This window comes from Cyprinus carpio, chromosome B1, assembly GCF_018340385.1.
Source record: "Cyprinus carpio isolate SPL01 chromosome B1, ASM1834038v1, whole genome shotgun sequence".
Lineage (NCBI taxonomy): Eukaryota > Metazoa > Chordata > Actinopteri > Cypriniformes > Cyprinidae > Cyprinus > Cyprinus carpio.
The window spans coordinates 21,145,621-21,163,023 of NC_056597.1; the positions used below are offsets into that span (position 1 = coordinate 21,145,621).

At 34.2% G+C, this 17,403-nt stretch overlaps 2 protein-coding genes across 4 annotated transcripts; both read right to left on the reverse strand.

Moving 5' to 3' along the window:
* Window positions 1-1,594: 1,594 nt before the first annotated feature.
* LOC109049215 (serine/threonine-protein kinase 16-like) lies at window positions 1,595-7,879 on the reverse strand. 3 transcript variants are annotated; one of them, XM_042717004.1, is made up of 9 exons: window positions 7,713-7,879; window positions 7,499-7,608; window positions 6,235-6,367; window positions 5,502-5,721; window positions 5,260-5,393; window positions 4,601-4,721; window positions 4,409-4,504; window positions 4,010-4,131; window positions 1,595-3,153 (listed from the first exon to the last, which is right to left on the reverse strand). In XM_042717004.1, the coding sequence occupies exons 3-9, from the start codon at window positions 6,318-6,320 to the stop codon at window positions 3,111-3,113; spliced, it is 822 nt and encodes a 273-aa protein (XP_042572938.1). In that variant the 5' UTR covers window positions 6,321-6,367; window positions 7,499-7,608; window positions 7,713-7,879; the 3' UTR covers window positions 1,595-3,110. The 3 variants fall into 3 exon arrangements, with proteins under 3 accessions (XP_042572938.1, XP_042572939.1, XP_042572937.1); XM_042717005.1 differs by having other exon boundaries at window positions 7,420-7,608; XM_042717003.1 differs by lacking the exon at window positions 7,499-7,608 and having other exon boundaries at window positions 7,713-7,876.
* A 746-nt stretch (window positions 7,880-8,625) lies between these two features.
* LOC109049213 (tubulin alpha chain-like) lies at window positions 8,626-16,042 on the reverse strand. The gene is made up of 4 exons (XM_042717002.1): window positions 15,896-16,042; window positions 11,031-11,253; window positions 9,743-9,891; window positions 8,626-9,660 (listed from the first exon to the last, which is right to left on the reverse strand). Exons 1-4 carry the CDS (start codon window positions 15,896-15,898, stop codon window positions 8,686-8,688), a joined length of 1,350 nt encoding a protein of 449 aa, XP_042572936.1. The 5' UTR covers window positions 15,899-16,042; the 3' UTR covers window positions 8,626-8,685.
* Window positions 16,043-17,403: the final 1,361 nt, after the last annotated feature.

The window sequence follows — 17,403 nt, forward strand, 5'->3', positions numbered from 1 at the left end:
TATTGTTTGACCTTGATGTGGACTATAACATGACATCATTTCATAGCCTGCGGGATCATGAAAGCAGAGATGGCCAGCCAATGGAGGCCTGTCCCTCACGCTCCCCAGACCATAAACATTGTTTCTGTATAATGAATGATTATCCAGAGAGGGCCGACTGGACTTAAGTGGGATGGTTTGCATGGATGAAAATGCTAATTAAAGTGTAATTCATCCCACTGGAACTGTATCTATGGCCGTGCATTGCATTCTCTGTCTGAAACTGGCGATGTTTAGGTGAACTTGTGTCCATAATATGCAGTTTACGGCCTTTGTGTCCCACGTCTGTGGCGTAAGGTCATTGATGAGATTGATTATGATGAACATTGAGTCAGAACGTCACTTTTGACCCGCACAACCCCCACAAACCATAAATTCAGGTGCCTAAACAGCCTGTAATAATTGTTTCATACCTTCAAAACAGCGGAGAGCAACCAGGGGTTTGATCAGACTTTCAGTAGGTGGTCATGGAGGAAACTGTTTTTGTAAAGGTCAGCCACTGAATAAACAACATCATTTTTTATTTTTTTTTAATCACATTGTTAGAGAGTGAACCAACCATCATTCAGTTTTGTTTTTTTCAGCAGCAGAGAAATTTTTAATTCATTTGTCCAAAACAAAAGGTCTGTCCAAAGAACATGTTCATATTTCTTGCTTTGACACCATTATGTTTCTAAATAAATGTATTCAATTTCTGCCAACATTCTAAAATATGCTTGTCATTAAACTATTTTTTTTTTAATCATTTTAATTAATTCTGAATTCAAATAAAATTTTTCAGTTGTCTTTTTTTTTTTCAAAAGAGGCAACAATTATGTATCTAATATTGAATGTTGCAACTGTTTAATATTACAACTGGTGTATATATCACGTATTGAGTTATTTTAAAATTGTATCTCCGTTATTATAAAATTATTATAAAATTATGTACCAGATGGCAATACCCTGTAATTACATATATGCCATGCATGGAACTATATGACCAATATATTTGTGAACCACATCATTAATATGGAATAAAAGTTCAAAGTACATTGAAGTGTAAGACAGTATTAGTTTTTAAAACACCATGGTCTTACCAGTGTTTTGGGGTATAAATGTGTGTCTTTATTTACCAGTATTTTGGTGCATAAAGACACATCTATATTATAGATAGATATAGATATAGTGATAGATAGATAGATAGATGTGTCTTTATGCCCCAAAACACTGGTAAATAAACACACACATTTATACCCCAAAACACTGGTAATACCATGATGTTTTAGAAACTAATAATAATAATAATAATAATAATAATAAATAATTATATATATATATATATATATATATATATATATATAGTAATATATATATATATATATATATATATATATATATTATATATATATATATATATATATATATAAAATATTATTATTACAAAATGTCAATAAATACTCACCAATCCCCATTTTCAGTTTGCTATGCCTGTCCACTAGAGATCACAACACAACTGGAGCAACATCTCCCCCGAGTGGTGATACTGAAACTTCAAGAAAACCGACTCCATCTGTCACTGTTTCAGTCACACTTTATTAACCATTTATAAAAAGAAAGAAATACACGTAAATGAATGCCAAAATACATGCCTCCAGTCTTAAATCCTATAAATTAAAAAGCTTGCATAATTAAGAATTCCTGAACAGAAGCAAACTTGGACAGAATTTCATGTGCAAGTTAAAACATCCTTTAGAAACACAACGTCAAAATGAAGAGCCCCCGAAAACCAACCAGTAAATCTGAATAATATATATATATATATATATATATATATATATTATATACATTTTGAGATTCATCCTAGCCGAGCATTATCAGACATAATAATCAGAAATTGTCTCTAGGCATGTGGATATCTTTCTCAACTAAATTGCATACTTAAATACATTTTATACATACACAAATTATATATATATATATATATATATATATATATATATATATATATATATTTATATATATATATATATATATATATACATGTTTTTTTTTTTTTTTTTGGACGAACACCTTAATACTGTAAGCAATTAAAGAAACTTATACTAAATGAAACAAATGTGTACCTGTTAAAAAAAGAAAAGTGGGCGCATCCTTTTTGCAAAGTAATGTGAACTAAGTTTGACCATTTTTTATACATCCTCTCCAAGTCTGAAAGAAATACTGAGCGTAGCGTACCTAACCCCACTTTCACTCGCTGATAAAAGCTGAGCGCTATAGTTGCTTAAAATTGCTTATTCTTTAATCCATAAATTTTCAAGCATTTTCCTTAATTAAACAAGAGCAGAACAATTTTTCAATGCTACAACATACATCAGAATTCTGTTTCACAAATGAAGTCCAATAGCAGTATCACAGCTTTTTGTCTTTGCAACACAAAGTCCTACTTGTCTTGCTTTATCAGCAGAAATTTTGTTTAAATAACCTAAATAATGTCATTTTAAACAGCTAAAATTCCAATCAAAACCCTCATAAATATATATTGGTTTTGGGTCATTAAAATGTACAAGCTAATAAATAAGCCAAAGTACAATCTGGAAAAACTTTTGTGTTTGATGATACATATCCGGTGCCTGTGATAATGCAGCCAGTACAGCAAATACAGCTATTGCCCTCTGTTGTGTGGTTTGCGTGCATTAACAGTGAATCAGGAAAATCAGGAACGTGCCCTGTTCATATTTTACTCCAAAATCATAAAATAATTTAATTGCTCAATATGGATTTTGGGGTGAAATAGGAGACATTGTTGCAAAGGCTAGTGTGATCGTGTTTGAATGTGTAATTGTGGTGTGCTGAGTTCACTGAGGTAAGACTGAGCAAATGTTTGCAAGGCTTGTGAGTTCAGTGGGTTGTTTTTGTCCAAAAGAGAGAGCGTGCATAGTCCAAAATGTCCAGAGTCCACTGGAAACCAGACATGAAATCTCACTGGAAGCGTCATACTCTGTTGGTATCTACGTCTGTACCGTTTGAGTCCTGAAGGTTCTGGACCTGGTCAAGGACCCAGCTGATTCTGGGCCTTTCCTGAGGATTGGTCACCATAGTGGAGCTGAGGAGGGTTTGAAGAGCTGAGAATAACTGTCAAAGATAAAAAAATTTTTTTTTTCCTAAAGATAGGATGTCTCTTTGGCAGGTAGCATTCTCCATTTATCAAGATGATGAAATATATTTTTATTAGAAAATGTGACAGCACTAAGCCAAATCCTAGCCTCACATTCCATGACTAAAAGTGTTCATGAGAAGATTTCTGTTAAAAGTACTAGGATTCATTTGGTCATGTAATCTAAACATGACAGCCCTCATGAGGGAACCCACTGAATGGCTTTTTTGGATGTGTAAAATATATATATATATATATATATATATATATATATATATATATATATATATATATATATATATATATATATATATATATATATATATATTATATTCGGCATTTAACGAAGACATTTTTTGTGGAAAAACTAGTTTAAAATATAAATATTTTAATATTATTTAAACAATTTTACTATAGTATTATATTGTATTTTTTTTTTTTTAATAATATTATTTTAACACAATTTATGTGCATTTTATAAAATTAAAGTAACTTAATTTTCCCACATTAAAGTTTTACACAAAACTGTGTAATTTATATATATTTTATAATAATTTAAATAATATTATACTATATTCAAAATATATTTTAATATTATATGTTTAAAATACAACAATTTCTTTTCTTTTTTTTTTTTTTTTTTTTTTTTTTACAATGAGGGGAAATTAGTTCATAATATAATATTTCAAAAAAATTATTTTCCCCATTTAATGACATTCGATTGAAGATTATGACCAAAAACATTGAATTGCCATTGCGAAGTGCTGCCTTTTCCAATGAGGTCCACAGAGGCTGAATATGACACAATAATGGCCCTGAAGACCTCAAGATCACCTGCATGGCTGAGGAATGGAGACTGGATTCTGGACGGCGAGAGCCACGCTGTCACCCTTCTGAAAAATCAAGTCATACGGTCCCTCCAGCATCATCATGCAGTACAGCACACAACCCAGTGACTAGAGCAGAAAATACAAAGGTTACCTACAGCAGACATAACAGACTGTCTTAGACATAACATTATGCTGATCTGAAGGAGCACAGATATGAAAGGACAGAGTTTGCTAACATTAGCCCTGCGCAGACAAAACTGAACACATTGAACAGCAATAAAACAACATGTCATGGGTTGATGTAGAATTCTGTAAGCCATTTTTTTTTTCTTTTTTTGTGAAAGAAGAGCTGAAAAGGTAAAACTACTGGATCTGTAAAAACACACACAACAAAGAGAATTACCCAAATATCTGTTCTCTCATCAATGATACAGTGACTCTCCACATTGAAGAGCTCCGGTGCTCTGTAGGAGATGGTGCACCTCTGAGCGGCCCAATCCTGAAAGACAAAGTGTACAAACATGATTCATTTAATGCTTTGAAACGCTGCTGATAGTTTGTTGATAAATGCCGCTGAATGATCTTCTGATCTAACCTGGACCGTCATGGCCTCCCGTGAACCTCGAACTTCAATCTTGGCCTTGTTCATGGAGCCCAAGTCCATTAAAAAAGGATGATCGTTGTCATCTAGTAAAACATTGGTGGGTTTCAAGTCCCTGTTTTCAGAAATACAGCTCCCGTGAGAGTAATACTACCAACAGGAACTAACAAACTGACATCACAGTGCCATAATTGAGTCTAAAACCGATTCGTCAGTAATCATTAAAATGTGATATAATATGCAAAACGCATAGTTCTATCAATAAAATCAGATTAAATGATTAAAAACTGCTTTCTCTATTGAAATACAGCTGATATAAAATCAAATCTAAACATTAGTTGAGAAATGTTGCCTTGGCAATTATCTGAAATAGAACAAAATTTGAATCACTTAAACGACATTTATGAATACATTATTTATTGAACATTGCACATTTTATCAAAAATGTTGTTGCTGCTATTTTATAAACTATAGTTAATTGTTAGTTCATGTTAACGAATGCAGTTGGAAAATGCAAAGCGTTACCAATTGCATTAATTACTATAAAGCAACAAGTTATTTTTTCCTAAATTTCACCTTCAGTGCAGACCGAAGACAAAACTGATAACATAGTTTACCAAATTTGGGCTTAAACTGAATTTTACTCTTAGTACCTGTGTGCATAGCCTTTGTCGTGAATAGCTTTGAGGCCTTCACAGATGCCATGCAGAATGTGCAGTATGCGGCTCTCAGGCATAGAGCTCCCCTTATCCCGCAGCTTCTCCAGAACAGCCCACAGACTTCCCTTCTGCACAGGAACAATTCAGTTAAATGACATACTGCACATCTCAGAAGTCACTGGACTCTTGGACTTGTTAGAGGCCTGGAACAGAAAAGCAGAACAGGGCCCACTTACACTGATGTATGGGAGCAACAGCCAGGCCTCACACTTCCCGCCGCGCTCCATGAAGGTGTGTGAGGTCAGGCTGAGGATGTTGGGGTGGTTGAAGAGGCGGTGCATCTCCACCTCGGTCTGAGCCTCCTTGCGGCCCTCGCGGTCATGGCAAAGGATCCGCTTTAGAGCATAGAAGCGGCCATCATGTGCACCTTCTACCAGATCCACATAGCTGAAACCTCTAGAAGCAGCAAAGAATGACGTTAAGATGAAAGACAACTATTTCTTATGCTTTATCTAATAAATTTCACTTGAGAAAACTATTATGAAAACTGACACACACAACTATCCATATTTCCTAATCTAGTTGTTTAATGAACCTGCCATTGTATATTACAACAATTGTTAGCTCTTCGACCAATTGCTTTGTTTCTTTTTGCAAGTCTCTTTAGATAAAAGCATCTGCAAAATGCATGAATGAAAATGCAAAAGTAGCCCCGCCTCCTGTAATTTAGTCAGTTTTCCTTCAAACAAGCCACTTCCAAAAACTGTTACTCTCTTTGTTCTTCTTTGGTAGAATAAGCTCCTATCATCCACCTTGAGAAACAACCAAAGACACACTTCACTAAATATCTAATGCTAAATGGTAATCTTTTCAGTAGCATTTAAATGGCAAAACAATATTCTTCTAACATTTTTCCATCGCTGGACTCAAGTGTTTTAAGGACTGAATGGTCTAGCTGTCTAGTCTTACCCTTCATCTAGTTTCTGGATGAAGTAGTATCTCTTGTTGTCAAATGTGATGGCACTGCGTGAGCAGATACACAGAGCTTGTCCCATCTTCTCTGGAGCATTGCTTAAGACCCACCATGCATGGAGGAGAGGCACTGTCAGAGATCAAGACTTGATTACTTGTATAGAATTTATTCTATTCCTTGTTCATTTATTCTGTTTTTATTCCTCTCCATAATCAGAATGCAGTAAAGTGTAGGATTGTAACTGAAAGGTTGGTAGTACAAATCTAGAAATATAAATGACACTTCTGTGTGGATTAGGCTAAGATTCAGAATGCAAATCACTGCAAATCAATGACATACGTGTTGGTGACAATTTGTTTTCATTTCAGCAGATTTTGGAATAAATACGGCACTATTAATAGAGAACTCTATGACCTTATGGGAATGTGTCTGGAGAAATTTTCAATATGACTGTGGTCTCAAAAAAAAAAAAAAAAAAAAAACCCACACACATCTGTAACAGGGTTAATTATTCTATATTAAAATGTACACATTCTATATGAAAGTATGAATTTGTATAATTCTATAGAAAGTGATTGACAAGTCCAGCGTGTTTCTCTCTCGCTCGCTCTCTTTTCTTTTTCTTTTTTGGTCTTTAGCTAAATAAGTAGAATGAATTATTATTTAATCATAGTAATGTTTTCCACCTGATAATGTGTGGTTTAAAGTTTAATTCAGTATGGCATGTTTTAAGTAGGAAATTCTTAAATTCAATAAATTATATAATTGTTATAAGCATAAAAGCTTATGATTTACCCACTAAAATATGACATCTTAATTGATTAGATCAACTGCAAATCAATTAAAATATCTGCTGATGAAATTTAAGGTTATTGTGGAACATTGCATTATTTAATCTGTGTGGCCCTTTGAAAATCTTCACTGCCACTCACATCTGGTTATAAAAACTATATACTCTATAAACTATACTATACTTTTTTTTTTTTTTTTTTTTTAATGGTCTTGATTTCTGTAAAGCGACATAAAAATACACTATTATTTAAATTATTATTATTTATTAAATGCAAGCCAATTTAGACCAACAAGTCACGTCATACTGAATACTGGGTGTCCAGTTTTCCACTAAAATAAATTATTCACGATGTAGAAGGGAGCTTTCTGATTGGGTCCTTATATTTTACCTTTATGACGTGTGCTGTTGCGCTCGAAAATGTTACAGATGCAACTTGATAGAGTTGCTCGATAGTGAAACGGGTTTACCGTGAATTCTTTACGGTAACTGATGTGAATTCGTGTCCGCGGTAAACGTGACGTCTTCGAAAGCAGCTGGTTTGTGTCTCACAGCATTGAATTCACCGAGCGAGACCCGTCTATACATTCAGATGTAGACCAGGTTCTGAGTTAGATGCCTGTTGTTGTAATCGAGCCATTTAATATGGGTCTAAGAGACGGATTAAAATCAAACTTGGTTTACCTTGTGAGACGCTCTCCCTGTCCTCCGCTGGTTTCTCCGGTTTCTTCCGTGTACAAAGAAAACGTCACCGTGACGCATATTTACGACTGCCGGTTTAACCCATACAATGCTGGTTAGAAAAAAAAAATGGTTATTGGTTAATGGTTATTGCAATAAATCTAGGTAATAATAATAATAAAAATAATAATAAAAATAAATAAAAAACTGTATTGTGGTCTACAATTAAATTAATTATAATTAAACAGATACATTTTTTGGAGTAATTTACAGTTCAGATTGAAATTAAATAAATATGGTGGTTAATATTATCAAAACATCAAATTATTAAATAATTACAATGTTATATTTTAATATTATGTAATTATTTGTAATGCACACATGAAATATGTAAGTATAAATTTGTGTAGGAGGACTATAAAAAATGGCTAACGAGTTTAGGTATGAAACATTTGTGTAAATGTCTCTCATTTAATTTATTTTGGTTTATATTGTCATATTAAGGCTCTTCTAGTAGAAAAAAAATGTTTGCATGGTTTACAGTTCAAAATAGTACACACACCATTTTAATAGGATAATTATTAAATTAATTAAACTAATATAATTGTTAATATTAGCATATAAACAAATTATTATTAATTAAATTATGGCTTAATATGATATAATTATGTATAATGCGATTATTAGGCGGGCCTAACTATTAACATGACAATTACTAATAATTAATATTAAATATAAATATCTCCATCATTAATATGATTAACTATAATAATAATAATAATAATAATAATAATGTCTTTATAACCAGGGTTTTTAAACAAAGGGTCTATGGACAGATATATTTTAGAAAATGCCTATATGTGACAAAGTCACCAAATTGATCAATCAATGAAAAGAACCACAACAACAACAACAACACAATTAAAAGCTGTATTTTATTTGGCTTTTATTTGGTAGAAAAAACAACACTTTCCCTTTAGAACTCTTCCCCTTCCTCATCTTCTTCAAATGAATCGATGCCCACTTCTTCATAATCCTTCTCCAGAGCTGCCATGTCTTCTCTGGCCTCAGAGAACTCTCCCTCTTCCATGCCTTCACCCACATACCAGTGCACGAAGGCTCTCTTGGCATACATCAGGTCAAACTTGTGGTCCAGACGAGCCCAGGCCTCGGCGATGGCTGTGGTGTTGCTGAGCATGCACACAGCTCGCTGCACCTTGGCCAAGTCTCCTCCAGGAACCACCGTTGGGGGCTGATAGTTGATGCCCACCTTGAAGCCAGTGGGACACCAGTCCACAAACTGGATGCTTCTCTTGGTCTTGATGGCTGCGATGGCGACGTTGACGTCTTTTGGCACCACGTCACCCCTGTACAGCAAACAGCAGGCCATGTACTTTCCATGCCGAGGATCGCACTTCACCATCTGGTTGCTGGGCTCGAAACATGAGTTGGTGATCTCAGCCACCGAGAGCTGCTCATGGTAGGCCTTCTCAGCGGAGATGACCGGAGCATATGTGGCCAGGGGGAAGTGGATACGAGGGTAGGGCACCAAGTTGGTCTGGAACTCCGTTAGGTCGACGTTCAAGGCGCCGTCGAAGCGCAGAGAGGCGGTGATGGAGGAAACGATCTGGCTGATGAGCCGGTTGAGGTTGGTGTAGGACGGACGCTCGATATCCAGGTTCCTCCTGCAGATGTCGTAGATGGCCTCGTTGTCCACCATGAAGGCACAGTCGGAGTGCTCCAGGGTGGTGTGAGTGGTCAGGATGGAGTTGTACGGCTCCACCACAGCCGTAGACACCTGTGGAGCTGGATAAATGGCAAACTCCAGCTTGGACTTCTTTCCGAAGTCAACAGAGAGACGCTCCATCAGAAGGGAGGTGAAGCCTGAGCCTGTGCCTCCACCAAAGCTGTGGAAGACCAGGAAACCTTGCAGCCCTGTGCATTGGTCAGCCTGTGTGGAAGAAGGGAGAACATTTGCGTTTCAGAATCAGTTATTTTGAGCTCTTTTGGTAAGTAAATGTATGACCTATTACCAGTTTGCGTATGCGGTCCAGTACGGAGTCAATGATCTCCTTGCCAATGGTGTAGTGCCCACGGGCGTAGTTATTCGCTGCATCCTCTTTACCTGAGATGAGCTGCTCGGGATGAAACAGCTGGCGATAGGTGCCTGTGCGGACCTCGTCTGAAAGAATAACAGGATAATACAACATAAAACCAAATACTGACCGGTGCTGTCACTGTTAACTAAAACTTAACACAGAACTCTAAAAAATTGGAAATGTTTCCTTGGCAGCTAACTGAAATAAAAATAAATTAAAGATAAATAGAAATATTTAAAAACTTAGATAGAAATAACTCAAACTTAAACTAGCATTAAAATGAAAATAAAAGCTAATTCAAAAGAAAAAAATACTATAATCACATATTATACATAATACTAAAAAAAAACACTGATCCTGACCTCTATCCCCTGAATTATTAAAAAAATGCTGTGTTATAATAAATAAGAGTATGATAATAATTTATTATTAAAAATAAAACATAATAATTGAAAACAATTGACATTTAATTTAAATTATTTTTATACAAATTAAAGTATAAAATTATACTGACCGTTATGAGAATAAATAAACGATATCAGTTTCCAAAATTACTAAAATGAAAATGAAAAATAAAAATAAAAGCTCATTCAAAATATTAAATAGTACTGATCTGACCCCTAAAATAAGTAACATTTAATTCTCAGTAATATAAACCAAATTTTCTCAAGGTAATGTGATTTATACTATACTACTACTACTACTACTGATAATAATAAATTTTATTTAATTTAATAATTAAAATAAGAATTATTATAATAAAATAATAATTGTAAAAATTTATTTATTATGTAAAATAATTTATGACAGTTTACATTAAATTTAGATTATTATTATATTACAAATTATCTGACTATAATAATAAAATAAAGTTAAATGAAATGAAATGAAATTAAACTATTTGCACTATGACTAATTGGGACCTGTCACAGTATTTTGTTACCCTTTTGTTGGTTTAATTGCTTCTAATCGTCCTCTTTTGTAAGTCGCTTTGGATAAAAACAACTGCTAAATGATTACATGTAAATTAAAGGATGAAGAATAAACTGTTGACACTTTGTCCATCCTGTTTAGTAAATGTTGTGAGAGCATTATTACAGTGTGCCATCCCTTTTCGATTATAACTGCAACCTACCACCATATACAGCTACAATTATTTTACTCATTTACGTTCCCCATGTTAAAATGACAAATACAAATTAAATTCCATTATGATATTTACCAATGACTGTTGGCTCAAGGTCTACAAAGATGGCACGGGGTACATATTTGCCAGCTCCAGTCTCACTGAAGAAGGTGGTGAAGGAGTCATCATGGCCACCCACTGGTTTGTGGCTGGGCATCTGGCCGTCAGGCTGGATACCGTGTTCCAGACAGTACAGCTCCCAGCAGGTGTTCCCCATCTGGACGCCAGCCTGGCCAACGTGGACAGAGATACACTCACGCTGTGGAGAGGAAGTAGATTATTAGCAACTGTGTTGCATTGCATTGCATAACATATTAGGTGACAGTAATTTCCACAGTTTTTCTTCTACAACTACCCAGCTAACAAAAAATAAAATCTAAGAATGTTCCCATTAAGATGTGAAAACGGTATTTCAGAATATCCTCTGAATATTCAAAATGTACAGATGTGAATATTTTTTTTTTTGGTTGTGCAAATGTTAACAGAACATCCTATTTTATCATTTTGCAGACATTATGGAATGTTCATTTTGATAATTCTGAAACAAATAGCAACATTTAAAAAATGTTAGACGAACATCTTACTAAAACATAAAAACATTTTAATGATATATAAATAATGATTTTATGCTAACATTTTGCGAAAAATAACTAACATGATATTGACAATAGTACTAGAAGAACGTTTATTCATAACTTTAACAGAATCTTGCCAGAATAATCTGTTGAACATTTCCTGTTACCTTTATAGAACATTTAGTGGTTCAAGTCAATATTAAACCAAAATCAACTCTATATTTACTTTCTTAATATACACATTAAATGTCCTCTCTTTTCTGTTCTTTATCTAAAGATGCAAAAATGTTAAAACAAACAAGTAAATAATTGTTTAAAATAATAATATTAACAGCAGGATTTTAACTGCATATAACAATATAACAAATTCAAAAATAAGTCGCTACTTTTCAAACTTTCGTTTTGCCCACCAGGGGGCAGAAGCAAACAAAACAAAACAAAACAAAACAAACAGTTATTTCTAGTCGGTTGGTCCATTACAGGACGTCAGTCACAGATGACTGCAGCTGACAGGACAGAGAAAAGTTGTTGGCTGAATCTCTAAAAGCCCCCAAAATGTTTGTCGTCAGGTTTTGTGATTATCTAGATGACAACCCTGAGATAACAAAGTCCAAGCCAGGCTTAAATTCAGACTATAGCATGTTAAACACCTCTGTTTGTTTGGAAAGGGAGTTTCCTGAAAGACTTGTCCTGGGAAGCGTTTATGATGTGACAGCTGCCACATATGGCAGACAGACCTACTAACCCTCATAGCCATTATTTTCTTTTCACACATAAACAAGAAACCTTCTACAAACACTATTTTCCTTTCTCGTCACACACTCCCTTGCAAGTTTGAAGAGGCATGCAAAGGCTTGAGGTGTTGACAACAGTCCCAACTGGTTTATAGGAGAGAGCGAGCTACACCATAATGTGGAATTTATAACACGTGTACTAAAAGGTGGTTGAAAGAGTGTTCAGAATGAATGAAGGGAAAAAGCAAATAAGGAAGATGAGAAAATAAAATGGAAAATTTGTCTTATTACTTAAAAAATCTGTGTATATAAACTTCAAAATTACTGGGTAAAAAAAAAAAAAAAAAAAACATTTTGATTAAGCAAGGATGCATTAAATTGACCAAAAGTGACAAGACTTTAAAATGCTACAAAAGACTTATATTTCTATATCACGGTTTCCACAAAAATATGATGCAGCACAACTGTTTTTGACACTGATAATAATAAGAAATGTTTCTTGAACATCAAATTAGCATCAAATTAGAATGATTTCTGAAGGATCATGTGATAATTAAGTCTGGAAATTGACCATTGCATCACAAAAAATACATTTTAAAATATATTTATATACAAAACAGTTACTGATATTGTAAAAATATATAATAAAATTACTGTTTTTTACTGTATTTTTGATCAGATAAATACAGCATTGGTTAGCACAAGAGACTCAAAAACATAAATTCCAATCCTAGACTTTTAAATGAAAGTGTAAAATGAAATTAAAATAAAATACACTTATAGAATACCAATCTCCAAAACATGTTAATTAACACTATTAAATATCCAAAAAATATATATAATGTACAGTCAAGAAGTTACTATTAAAAAAAAAAAAAAACACACGATCAGGACCCTGATGCAAAGTGATTATTAAGCCATAATATGCATCAAATAATAAATAAATGGGTTAACGGATTTCAGTTCAAATGATTTTATTATGCAAGAAAAAATACAAGAAGCACTGGTTGTCATTCAAAAGATTTGATGACAGAATATTGTGATTGGCCAATAAGAATAAAGTAGTAGAATTCTAGAATCAAATATGACATATTCCGTATACAGTATGTGAAGGCATGATTCTGTATCTCTACTCATGGGTTTGAGTCCCAGGACATAGACTGATAAAATGCAAATGGCGTTAGATAAAAGTATCTGCCAAATGCAAAAATGTACTGCCACAATGTTATCAAAGCACTGAAGACACCAATGCAAAAGAAGAGTCACATGGTTGCAATAAAAGTGCTCTGTAATGATTCGCCACCTAAATCTGTGTCTGCGCTCCAGAGAGGTGGCCTACATCAGCCTGAGAAGAAATATCCAGACTCTGCTTCTACTCTGTGTGCATGACTCTTTCTCTGAATTCATTCTCCTGGGATTGGGCCCTATTTTTACTCTCCGTCCCTCTCTGTCTATTGGTGTGTCAGTGGGGAGGGGGATGGTGCATTACACATGCACATGGGACTACCTAGTTTGGGCATGGCAGCCAGGTTAGAAGTTATTTATGGGTTGTTACAAGTCATGTTTCCCCACTAGCTCTTCTTCCCTCACCAAACCCTTCAACACCAACCCATGAGCCCTTTTTGCTCATCTTTTGACCCTACAGTGAGTTGATATCTTGTCCTCCGGATTTTTTATTTTTTATTTTTTTTACTTTGCAGACTCTGCTGTCTCATAAATTTCTTATTCTCTCTCTCTCTCTCTCCCTCTCTCTCTATATATACGGAAAGTGAAATGTATGGTCACAGACTTTTTAAAACCTCTTTAAGATTTAAATATTTCATGAATGTGTTTGGGAAACCTGTTTGGAAACAATAATTATTTTTGCAATTCCATTAGGTTTTGCTAGTGGCATAGAATTACGCATGAAACAGTATTTGCAATCCATTTTACTCTTACATATTTTGATAGCGTAAACATTAAAAATGGGATTTTATTCTTTGGGAACTGTTTGGAGTGATCAGAACAGAGACAGATCTGAATAGGAGTTAACTAAAACAACACCCAAATAGCTGCTTGCCTATTTGTTAACATAATAACCGACTTGCCCAAGGTATTGTCAGTGAAAAAAAGAAAAGAAAATAATTTTAAAGGGTGGAGCAAGCTATTTCATTTTGATGAATGATTACAAATGATTATTATTTCTGTAGAATTATAACAACATAATTTAGTTTTAGCATTTAGGCCACATTCTTAACAGATGTTGTGAAAGTGAATTTGACTTTTTCCCCCCACCTTCAACCTTCTTGTGTAATGATTAAAAAAGAGCTAATAAGTGACTAATGGCTACAAAGTGTAAGTTGAGATATGACATAGACTAAAGTTTGTTAATTGTTAACTTTACTGTGGCATTACCTCATGAGTTGTAAAGAAGAAAACAGAAATGCTTTTCATTCATCCAGCTTGCAAAATATTAAGGTTGATGACAATCAATAACGTCTCTTATGAAATGTTTCTAAAGGTCGTGGTGGCAGCCAAAGCACCCAAAAGACAAACACAAAGGCCTCAGGGGTGTGATTTGGGACCTTTAGAATGTGAGAACCATTTGTCCTTGGAATTTAGCACAAACAAACTCCTACACATGTGGTTCTAATATATTTTCCATACAAAAACAGGCGTCGAGATCTACAACACTGTTTTAGTTGTACTGGGGGCGAGTTGGCAATGAATCCATTTTACAATGCAGGTTTGTTTTAAATGAGCCTTGGCACACAATATTTCACAAATTTAATCAAACTTTGAGATTCTATAAGATTCTCAAACTATTGACTATAGGCCTACATTTAACCCGCCCTACTGAGTGATGTCATCTTAATATCAAGAACAACAACTCATTATTGCTCAGTTTGACTCTTTGAGTAAGATGCACCTTTCTCTTATTATTATTTCACATATTTTCAACCAGCATGGACAGCTTAGTGACTCTATCTGGATCGTGGGACACACACAGATATGCTGAGAGCCACATCAGCGTTCAGTAAAATCACAAACACACCCATAACCGCACTACTTAAGACATAAAGCTCTCAGTAGTTTCCATACTGTAAATATGAAGTGGTGGTAAAGTATGGTCACTCAGCTAGCTATAAAAATAATATGGCATATAAAACAGTCAAATTAAAAATTAAGCATGCATTTCAGTAGCCACTTTTAAAGAGACTATATGAAGAAACTGGAGCTAGTAGTCACAATAGTTATCTCAAGATTTTGAAGTCCAGCTGTATAAATGCTTATTTCCTCTAGGAGTGGTTTTATACTGTATGTTGTATAAACATTTGACCATGATTATTTCAAAGGTTACACACATTATTTTGCTGCTACTGTATGTACTTATAATTTATGAGTCATCAAGAGCATTCAAATTCTTTTCCATTTATTTTTGTTAATATGTTATTAAAGTTCATTACACTCAGTGAAGTAGATCAAACATGTGTATATATTCTTAACTCCGTGTGACCCAATATGTGCGTGATGTGATTGCTCAATATGTTTACTTACAGGCAAAGAAATGTTCACAGTAGAATTAACTATTTACAAATAATATTCTACTCACCATTTTGCTTTAGAATTGGGATTTTTGCCAAGAAAATAGTCTGAAGATCACTTGCCCTCTCACTGTGACCTGCAATGGGGTATGAGTGAGACAGTCTCACCGTCTCACTGACAGGAGTTTGATTTTATACCTACAGCAGCACAGAGGAGGGGCAACCTGACACTCCTGCAAAACTCCCTGTGCTTGTAGGCCAATATATTTAGACACAAAATAAAGCAAGACCATGCAAAACAACAAATAAAATAATTTAGGTCAGTATATATTATTTCTATTACTCTTTATTACTTTATTATAGAAAATATTTTGCCAGATAGTTATTATATTACATATTATAACTGAACAACATTACATTACATTATTATTATTTTAAATATATATAGCTGAAAACAATATATATTCTATTTTAAAATCACTTTCAGGGTACACTGTATTTTATTTGGTTAATGTGGTATAGCCTTCACACATTGTATATTCTATATATTTCAATGCACATAGCATATATTTCATATACTATTAATTTTTCGAATTATTTTGCAATATTTGACTTTTTTTTTTTGTCTGTGTGTTGTTGTTGTCTCTGTGTACTGGAAGCTTATGTCACTAAAACAAATTCCTTGTATGCGCAAGCATACTTGGCAGTAAATCCCTATCACATTCATACACTTATCCCTTTTCTTTTTTTTTTTTTTTTTTTATATCATTGTCTTTATCGTGTCCTTTTTGTCTTCTCTCTTACCCAGTATCTGTGGCCCTCTGGGATTTATACACTATAAAGCATCCTTTTTCTTTATATATATATATATATATATATATATATTGGGCTCCATTCAACCAAATAGTGAAAGTGAAAGTCGTGACATTTGCCAAGTATGGTAACCCATACTCGGAATTGGTGCTCTGCATTTAACCCATCCAAGTGCACACACACATCAGTGAGAAGTGAACACACCGTGAACACACACCCGGAGCAGTGGGCAGCTATATCCAGCGCCAGGGGAGCAACTGGGGGTTCAGTGCCTTGCTCAAGGGCACTTCAGCCATGGGTATTGAGGGTGGAATAGAGTGCTGTTCAATTACTCCCAACTCACAATTCCTGCCAGCACCGAGACTCGAACCTGCGACCTTCTAGTTACAAGTACCAATTCCCAAATAATATATATATATATTGTATCAGTAATTTTATTTGATTGGAAACAGACTAGTGGAAATGGTAGTCAATAGAGGTATTGTTCGTTTATTAGACTGCTGGATCTGGCACAGCTTCATTGCATGACAACAAGCAGTCATGTTTATGGCCCTGCCTAAGGTGGCCCTCTAGTGCTTGTAAACGAAATCACATCAACACTGTGCTAAAAGCCATGAGCTGAGCTGCTTTTAAATCATGTTACTTTCCTTTTTCTCGAAAACATCATACATATATATATATATATATATATATATATATATATATATATATATATATATATATATATATATATATATATATATATATATATTAATTGTGTCCT

Bases quoted from the DNA above. Each gene is read 5' to 3' on its own strand.
- LOC109049215 (XM_042717004.1), bottom strand. From the start codon at position 6,320: ATGGGACAAGCTCTGTGTATCTGCTCACGCAGTGCCATCACATTTGAC. The intron at 4,505-4,600 runs GTTAGATCAGAA...TTTGTCTTTCAG, and splicing joins GGGAGGCCATGACGGTCCAG to GATTGGGCCGCTCAGAGGTG. The intron at 3,154-4,009 runs GTGATCTTGAGG...TATCTTTGACAG, and splicing joins TCCATTCCTCAGCCATGCAG to TTATTCTCAGCTCTTCAAAC.
- LOC109049213 (XM_042717002.1), bottom strand. The intron at 9,892-11,030 runs GTAAATATCATA...TTATTCTTTCAG, and splicing joins CCTTGAGCCAACAGTCATTG to ACGAGGTCCGCACAGGCACC. The intron at 9,661-9,742 runs GTAATAGGTCAT...TCTTCCACACAG, and splicing joins TGGACCGCATACGCAAACTG to GCTGACCAATGCACAGGGCT.